The sequence below is a fragment of the Falco peregrinus genome, chromosome 1, assembly GCF_023634155.1.
Source record: "Falco peregrinus isolate bFalPer1 chromosome 1, bFalPer1.pri, whole genome shotgun sequence".
Taxonomy (NCBI): Eukaryota; Metazoa; Chordata; class Aves; order Falconiformes; family Falconidae; genus Falco; species Falco peregrinus.
In genome coordinates, this window is record NC_073721.1 from 60,699,551 (window position 1) to 60,709,066 (window position 9,516).

Consider the following 9,516-nt stretch of genomic DNA (forward strand, 5'->3'; position numbering starts at 1 on the left):
TTTTTAGTTTACAAAAAGAAAATCAAGCCTGACTAATTTTATGTTACTTTTCCTCCTGTTTTTGTAGGTTTTCATAGAGCTGAATCACATTAAAAAGTGCAATACTGTGCGAGGAGTCTTTGTCCTGGAGGAATTTGGTAATTACATTATTTTGATATTAGGTCTGTACTCACACGGCAGTAACTCAAATTTCCAGTCTTCAGATTCAGAGTTGCACTGCAGTTTCAAAGATGGAAGAGAAGTGTAGATTGTGTGTGAGGAGTTGCCGAACTGTGAGAGATGGGTGACTTAACATAAAAATTCACAAGTTAATTTTCATCATACTGAGATTTGTGGCTTAAGTGCTTTCTGATAATAGACAGAGAAGATGTTCCGAGTCTCCTGAAGCAAACAAACCAACAGTTAAACTTGGGTATGTGTAGTTTTCTTTGGTACGTTCCTTTTTAATCTGAGAAACCACTTTTTTAAGCAGGACTTATAGTTGATCTTTCTCAACAAACTGTGCTTTCATTACAAAGAATTACTGTTAATTGCAAAGTTTCCTCTTTGCTCTATGTGGAATTTCATTTTTTGTTGTATGGAGCAGAAGACCTTTTTTTTAGGTTGCACTTTATGTAGTTTTGTTTCAGAGTGTGGCTGGTAAAGAGTGGAGAAGTAAAGGTTAAGGAGAATAGAGAATTTGTGGTATTTTGGTCAGTTATTGCTGTTACATACAATCTGCCTGCAGGCTGGTTTGGGGTACGTTATGAGTTACTATTCAGTGTTAAGTGTCAGTCACACTGTACTTAACTAGTGTCTGAAAAAAGTGAGTAACTTCAGGTGCAGCTCTCCAGAAGAGTGATCCACATACTTCTCTTGAAATAGTCCCCAAACCTGTATTGGTTTATTCTTCCACCAGAAGAGTGATCCACATACTTCTCTTGAAATAGTCCCCAAACCTGTATTGGTTTATTCTTCTGCCCATCTGTGAGACATTGTCTAGGACTTAAGTGTAGTTATGAAACATTTTAAAAGAAGATAAAGTTTACACCGTTCTTTCCATAGTAGATCAGCATCCCTACTTGGGCCATTAATCAAAGCCTAAATCAGCAGCTCCCTTTACCAAGACTCTCACTGTTCTTTGGTGCTGACGGATTCTCTCTTAGAATATAAAAGACATTTAAGATGAGTTTGCTGAAATTAATGTCTTTGTCCATAATATCGTGTCATCTCCTTTGGGTGACACAAAGTTACAAAGTATTTTAATGATAAAGCCTTTCTGAGTATTGCAGTTTGCTGCTTATAATCTCCCAGAAATTTGGGATTTGAATTTGTGAACAATTTTTTCTCATTTTCTGAAAATCTTGTTCATGGTTCACATGGTCCGATCAGTGTATTTAAACCCTGAAAAATTTGTAATAGGTTAGATATTCAGAAGTTGTCTGCACTCTATGGTTGCATATTCCTTTAATAGCATGTTTCCACCCTGATAGGCATGATTCATTCTACTGCTTACAGAAACTGTTTACAACTGTAAAAGATTATTGATGAGTTTTAGAAAGATGAGCATTCAGAAGCCATAAAATTAGCTTAAAGAATGGCTTCAGCTTCTGAAATCTTTAACTTAATAGAAATTACTTGGCTCAGAAATTAATTTTGGATCATTTTTGAGAGGTTTTAATTCAAAGTATTTCTTTTAATAGTTTGTTTATATTGCACAAGAAGAAAGACAGTGTTCGACTTGCTTAGTTCCAGCCAGACTCTATTTATGACTGTAATACAGCATTTAGCCCCTAAATAATGACTGTAATAACTGTAAGAAAAAGAAAATTTTTTCACAAAAAGTTTTGTAATCAAGGGCCTATTGCAAAAGCTAGAATTGTGATACGGAACTTAGGAAAGGGTAGTTTAAAGAAGTAATTAAACCTAAACTGGGACTTGGGCACTACAAACAAAACCTGAGAAATTAAACTAATTAAATTAAAAGTACTCTTCTCCCAAAATAGAGGTCACAGGCAAGAACCAATTTAAATGTACCAAATGAGATTTACAATTTGTCCATCTAGCTAATTAAGAGAAAGAAAAAAGGAAGAAAGGTGTTGCGGGGGACCTAACCTTTCTTCTTGTGCAGAGAGACTACCTCACAGCTGCTTTTTTAGTTGTTATAAAGATGAGAAGATACGTCAGTCTGTTCTGTTCAAGAGAAATTAACAGGTTAATTTGGTAATGGTGAACTAACAGCATTCAGCAAAAACTTGTGTGGACTTCTTAAGGATGCAGTTACTTAGCTGTGTTACACATCATGACCCTTGCAATCAGGTTCATCACAGTAGGAGTACAGGAGTATACTGCAGTGCTGTCTCCTCTTAAAAAGGCAGAGTGGTCGGCGTGCGTGCTCCGCTCCGACGGGAGGTACCTCGGTGCCAGATTCATTCATCTGACACTGGCAAGCACGAGTGCTCCGAGTTTAGTGGTACCGCAGCAGGAAACTAAAGGTCTGTTTGTGTTAATGCTGGATTTAGATGGCAGCATGAAAGTTGGAGCTGTGATTTCAGAGCAGGTTGCAAGCAGAAGTTCAGGAATTGTTGCCCACAGGGAAGTGGAGATTTAAGTGAGTGAGGAAACCCAAGGCTCTTCCCTCTGGAATTTGAGTTACTGCTGCGTACTTGTGCTTTACTTTCTTGTGGCCCCTTCACCGCCGCTGCTATGAAAACCTTCATTCTCCAGCAGGTAAAGTGATGTCCCCTGAACTCATTCAATGCTAGCGCCATATTTTCATTCACAGGACCAAAGGCTGCAGGATGGTGCTTAATAATTTACTCCCTTCATCCACTTAGTTCAACAGCATCAGGAATAACTTTTAATGTTAGAAGAGTGCTTCTGCTAATCTCTTAATTTGAGGCTTGGGTCTTTTTTTGTGGGTGGTTTGGGTTTTTTTCTTTCTTTCTTCTTTTTTCTTTGTATTCTGCAGCAGTAGTGATCTGACTTCTCTGAGTGTACATCCAAACCCACTCTTTTTTACTTTTCCTAACTCAGTCCTCTCAGGAGAATTTTCCCCATTGGAAGGACTGTGAAGGAGCACTTAAAGTCAAGGCAATTTACTGTGAAGTGGGGAGGCAGTACCTTGCTTAGGTGCTCTCCTGTTCCCTCTCTTCCTATTCTCAGTTATGATACAGGACTTGACAGCTTCCATTCTCTCCTTCCCTCGTGGCACAAGGTCCTTACAGGTTTCCCTTCCTGCTTTTTGAAGAGTATATGAACAGTTGTATTATCCAGTGGGCAGTGAGACTTACACAGCTGTAAAAATCCTTCCCTATTTGGCTGTGCACCAGCCTCACTGCCACCTTTATCCCCTGGTGACATGGAGTTAATTTGGAACATCTGGTGCCAACGGGTAAGGTAGCTTGGATGTGCGCCTCCGTATCTCCCCAGCTCTAGTCAGTGGTATCACAGGGCAGTGCAGCCTGGGTGTGCGCTTCCCCAGTTTCTTAGTTTTTAATGTAACTGCCAACTCCAAGAAAAGAGAGAACTGAAAAATTAAACAAAAATATCACGTTGCTTTTTACAATCATACTGTGTACTTTTCACTAGTTGTTTTTTTTCAAGAATGACAATACCATGACATACAAGAATTAGTAGGCGCTGGTTTATATTCAGAGTACTTTCTCAAACCCAGTCTGCACTGCCTCCTTTTGGCCCCTTAGAGTGTGACCCGTCTCCCTCTCCAGCATTTAGCTGTGCCATATCATAGTTGAAAAAATGACATTTGCATGGATAGGTTTTGGTGTGGACTTTTCCTAGTTATTCATACTGAACTCATCAGCCTCTCTTTCTTTTCTTGTCACTAAGTACTATGTGTAATAAAACATTTACCCTTCCTTTATAAACCTGGTATGATTTGGTTTTGCATAATTTCTGTATTGTTTCTTCTAAATTATTTTTGTTGTGACACAGAAATGCCATGGCAAATTTCAACTGTGCTGGAAAGGGAAGTATTGAAAGCTGGTCTTGGTATTCCACTGATCTTGATATTTTAAATTTGACACTTACATGTTCTTAGTGTGGTCTTTGTTCTCTTTTGGTGATTTCCCATGGTATCTGTTCACAACAATATTTGTAGACCATGTGTGAGCCAAAGGCACAGTTCAGATGCAATGCACACCAATGGGATGGTTACAGCTTGCATTTTTAATGTATTCCACAAGGAAAACAAAAGGCACATTTTCTTTAGCTATATTATGCCTGTTTCTTTTCTGTTAGTTTGAGGCAGTACAAGGGGGCAAGATGAAATTTTCTGGGTAATAGATTTTATTTTTCATTAGTGCCCTAATCCTCTTTGTATAGAAAATCTCCTAGAAATCAAGAACCCTGGTATTTTAAGAATACATGTAACTGAAACAAATATTTTACCTTGAGGCAACTTGTTCAAAAGGAATGAACACTTTCAGTATGTTAAGTAAACACCGTCACATACATCCTAGACAAGAGAAAGAATGTCTTGAGAAACTTGAAATAGAGCTGGGAAACAGTCTTCCAGCTTAGAAAATTTTCTCTCTCAGCTCATTTTTTCCCCCTGGATTTTACTAAGTTACAAGACTGCTCAACAGTTCTTTTGAGATCTGTTACTCAGCAGAGAAGGATTCAGACATCTAAAGGATAAAGCCATTGGGAATCTCATACTGACAAATTCCTATGGAATCACTGATTTATGTTTTATCATAGTAGACATGAGGCATATTTTGTCATTAATTTTGCTGTCTAGCAGGAATAAGTAGTATGAGGAAAAGTCAGAATCTCTTAAGAACCATCAAATAACTACTATGGTTTTCCAAACAGAGGCAGCAAAGTACTTTTGCCAACCTGAGTAATTTATTATGCCATTACCAGTACCTTCCAGGACATATGTAATGTAAATTAAGAGAAGGAGGAGTATCTAGTAGTGAGGAATAGTGAGGTGCCCTGTACCTGCACCTGCTGTCTGTGTGCATCCCTTCCCTTTCCTATGGGAACATTGTGCTATTTCTTTCCCCTTTTCCTCTCGTTTTTTGAACTTTTTGTTTTGTCTCTTGCCCGTCCGGTTTTAGTTCCTGAAACTAAAGAAGTGGTGAGCCACAAGTACAAGACGCCAATGGTGAGTCAACTGTGATGCCTTCCGGTAGTTCTTTAGAGGATATATGTTTACATTTTCATGTGGCAAAAAGAATTATATTGAGATTGCAGGCTTTGCAGTGCTAATACTGCAGTGAAACCCCAGCTGCTCTTTTATGATAGTTTTCCTTAAGGGAAGACAACAAAACGTTCTGATTGTTGTTTCTATGCAACTAGAGGAACTCCCAGGTAGTATAGAAAGCATGGTCTCTTGTTAAGATAGATAAAAGATGCAAGATAGCTGGTTTGGCATGAACTTTAGCACAAGAAGAGCTAGCAGACTTGTTACATTTAAGACAGTGCAGAACACAATCTTTAATCCACAGAACAGATGGAAAGGGAGACTAGTTCCTGAGAATAAAATTATTGCTGAGTTTATGAAAAATTCCCATTTCCTCATGAAAGTGAGCAGTGAGATGCAAGAGAACAGTGTAAATGCTGATTCCTGCCATATAGGTGAGATACTGCTGTGGTTTAGTGTTCAGTTCTTATAACATTTTTTGAAGACCAGCAGTTTAATGATACTTAGCACTTTTACACATAATAGTTCAATTATCAGGCCTTGTGTGCACTTATGAGGAAGAAACAGAAGTGAATGATTATCATCAGAACTGAAATGTCTTCTGTTATTTGATGTCTGAAGTGCGGTCTGTACATTTGGTAATGGCATGGAAACTCACAGTCCTTCAAGAGGAGAGAGAAAAATTACTTGAAGAAGCTACAAATGTTTTAGCAACAAGATGCTTAGAATATATGTAATTTAAGCAGCAGACAGCTGTATAGGACAAGGGCGAATGGTTTTAAACTAAGAGAGGAGATTTAGATTAGACATTAGGAAGAAATTCTTTCCTGTGAGGGCGGTGAGGCACTGGCACAGTTGCCCAGAGCAGCTGTGGGTGCCCCATCCCTGGCAGTGTCCCAGGCCAGGCTGGACGGGGCTGGGGGCAGCCTGGGCTGGTGGGAGGTGTCCCTGCCCGTGGCGGGGGTGGGAACTGGATGGTCTTTAAGGTTTCCTTCCAACCCAAACCGTTCTGTGATTCCATGGTCTTTTAATAAGAAAAGCCAGTTTAATGAAAAGTAATTATATTTTACACAAGTGTTTTAGCTTGTACTATAATACAGCAAAACACATTGTTATGCTTATTACCTTTATAGAGATTATAAATGTCAATTTACAGGACAAGAACTTTTAAGATCACCAGAACAGCCAGTATTAGAACTAGGATATAAACTTGTCTCTTACCTTCACTGAATTGTGCTGCCAGCCACATGCTAGAAGAGGATTTTCTTTTAAATAATAGCTTACTTAGTCAGTTAAAAGTAATAACTGTAAATCTTGCTAATGCTATGTGGAACCCTCTGCTTTAAGGTAGTGACAAAGTTGTTTGGTATTCTTCACATGTAACATGCAATGTTGGGTTGTGGGGTTTTTTAATTAAAAACAAAAAAACCCCACACCCCTGTATTATCCGTGGATTCCCTAGCATTGGTTAAAAATTACAAGGATTATCTGTCCTGGTACTTTTGAGCATAAAAAGATGGTGGGATTCTTCCTTATTCACAACTGTCTTATGAGTCAAGTTACAGTACTGGATGTTTAGTTTTAGTCTTTTTAGTTAGCTCCTTCAACCCTTCCCAGAAAGTTTCTTGTAACTTCAGACAACAGACCAAAAGCAAAAAAGTAGGATTTTTTTTCTAAAGCCAGCTACTATTTTTGTAGCTTAGCATACTGTTCTTAAAAATTATTTGAATCATACTAACAAGCAACTAATATTTTTATCCCAGAGGAGGTTTTTTTTGTTATAAGGTTTTTCTTCTATATCCACCTCAGCTAGAAGGTAGTATGGGACACTTTTTCCTGATTTTGTCTGTAGCCAGAGTAGTTGTCCCATGAAGGAAGACAGGCAGCAAAATATGAAATGTGCAGTGGATTTTGTAAAGCGCTAAATTCTCTGAATTTTATTGTCGTCTTTTCTAAATACTTACAGGCTCATGAGATCTGCTACTCCGTGCTGTGTCTCTTCTCTTATGTGGCTGCCATTCGTGGAAAAGAGGCAGAAAACAAAAGCAAACCACCTCGACCAGTTTCCAGTTGATCATGATATTGGGAAATACCTACCCTTTGGCACGTTCACATGCAGTACTCCCATTTTTACGGCAGTTACTGGAGCTGACTTTGCTGTCTTCTATGAGAACTTGATTATTTATGTATGACCCTGCAAGTCTTTCCCCATAGAAAATCCTAAGACTTCGCTACTCAGTCTCCTCCTGAATTCATCCTTAATGGAGTTTTTATATGAGGTGTTAATCAGACAGTTTTGAGCATCTGCGTCCAGCTGTGACCTCCTCTGGCCATTCCTTTGGAATTCCTTTTTTCTTAAGATGACTAACAGCTTGAGTTAAGTTGGGTTTTTGTTTCTAGTGGTACTTGTTACAGATTAATCACTTTACAACTGCAGGCATCTGCTTTCAGATCCTCTGGTATGTGCACAGTGGAAGCAGTCTGGTCCTGCATGTTGTTCAAATCTAGTGTTTTGTTTTCCTTCTGTGTCGTTCATTTTTACCCACCAACTTGGAGTTCTTGTCACGTAGTTCTTCAGACCCTTTTGGTAGAGATCAACAATTTAGCTACTGTAGTCTTAAAATATCATGTGACGATTGAAGTTTGGCTGTTAAATTGGACCATCTGTGGAGATGACTGCTTCTCGAGTGGGAAAAGAAGTGGAGAGAGAAACTCTGAAGGCAGTGTATTGTGAAGAACCCTGACACCTCATGGCTTGTGTAGATTTTCAAATGGGAGTTCAGGTAACATTTGTAGATATCGCAGCTGTAGATACATATAAGCACTGCTGAAAGTGGTTAACTACAGGCATTGGAAAATGCGTAAGGAAATGTAAACTTTGGAAATATAATTGGCAGAAGCACAGGGCAGACCCATGTCTTTTTGGGTTTGTTAACTATACTCTACACAAGGTATTCCTATAGCAGTCTGCAGAACGTGTTCAGAAGCCCAAAGGATTATGCTGTCTCTAAATTGTTTAAGCTATTGCTTTTTCTCAATCTGTACCTGTATATCAAGGAATCTTGCAAATACCATGTTAATATACAATGAAACTCCCACACTTAAAACTATCCATCACGTTCCTTATTTTAAGTAGGCTGGATATGAATGTTTTTTGCATCCTGTTTTTGTTCTTGAACTGTACTGCACTTGTCTGGAAAGCTCTTGGGATGCTGGAAGGAGAGACTGTCTAGAGAAAATAATGTTACATGTAAAATACCTGGAAAAAATGCTCTGATGCATACTGATGTATTGTATGTTTTGACATAGAATTCTGAGTAAATGCACCCAGAAATAACCCTGTTTTGGCTTGGTCAGGGTACCTACCGTTTTGAATGGAATACACTAGTAATGGGGGAGGAAATTATGTAAATATTACAGTACCACATCTATTTATAGAAACTGTACAGCGCTCTGAATGTGAAAATAAAATGTCATTCAACCAGCAACTGGTTTTCATCCTCCTGTGCTTTTCTATTGATGCGACTTGTTCTGAAATTAATATAATTATATACAAAATACATCATACAAATATATGAAACAGTGAAAAAAAGCCTATAAATGGAAAAACCGCACTGCTTTCCACATAAGCAGGTGAAAGTTGGTTTGTGGTTTTTTCTCCTAGCATAACTTCCATGTAATTTGTCTTCAAAAAACCCAAGTGTCTGAAAAGCATGAATAGGGAGAACAGATACATCTGAAACACTGAATTTTCTTTGCACAGGTACAAGTAGAAGCAACATGTAAAGGAGTTTTCATCCTTTCCTAATATAAAGGCAAAACTGAAATTGGCAGACGCTGAAATCAGCCTGTTTTGGATTTAATTTATTTTCTTTCTTTTGCCTTTGGAGACTAAATTTTCTTCTAGCAGTATCTGAGCTTTTAGCAATCGTAGTAGTCTTGATAGTACTATATTACAGGTACAGTTAAGACTGAAATCACTTTGATCTACAATAGATATTCCATTTACTGCAATACTGGGCTTAGGCGGGCAATTTTACTATTTAAATTAGGCTAGCAGGCCTACTAACATATTCAAACCATTAACTTAAACTTTTAAGGGGAAGAGCAGAGTTTAAAATAATTATCTGCACAGCATCACATACTATATACAGCTCCTTTTCCCCCCCTTAGAAGCTGTGTTTTTAAAAATGTTTTTTTTTCTGTGACTTAAAATCATAAATTACATAAAACTGCTGTATGCTTTAGACTGCTGAGAAGCTTCAGTCCAGAATAAGACTTAAAGGGCCTGATAATAAAAATGGCCCTCTGTCCCTTTTGACAATTTTTTTTAAAGAACAGGTGTGGCTAAATAGTTCTAGCACTTG

At 38.2% G+C, this 9,516-nt stretch overlaps 1 protein-coding gene across 28 annotated transcripts in view; it reads left to right on the forward strand.

The window, feature by feature from the left end:
* Positions 1-8,637, forward strand: part of MADD (MAP kinase activating death domain) — a 77,056-nt gene extending 68,419 nt beyond the window's left edge. For 27 of the 28 annotated variants that reach the window (XM_055791960.1, XM_055791966.1, XM_055791954.1 and 24 more), the window contains 3 exons: positions 68-137; positions 5,064-5,110; positions 7,116-8,637. In XM_055791960.1, coding sequence (XP_055647935.1) covers positions 68-137; positions 5,064-5,110; positions 7,116-7,223 — 225 coding nt within the window. In that variant the 3' untranslated portion in view covers positions 7,224-8,637. The remainder of the gene's footprint in view (positions 1-67; positions 138-5,063; positions 5,111-7,115) is intronic. The other variant, XM_055792069.1, reaches the window with a different exon arrangement.
* Positions 8,638-9,516: the final 879 nt, after the last annotated feature.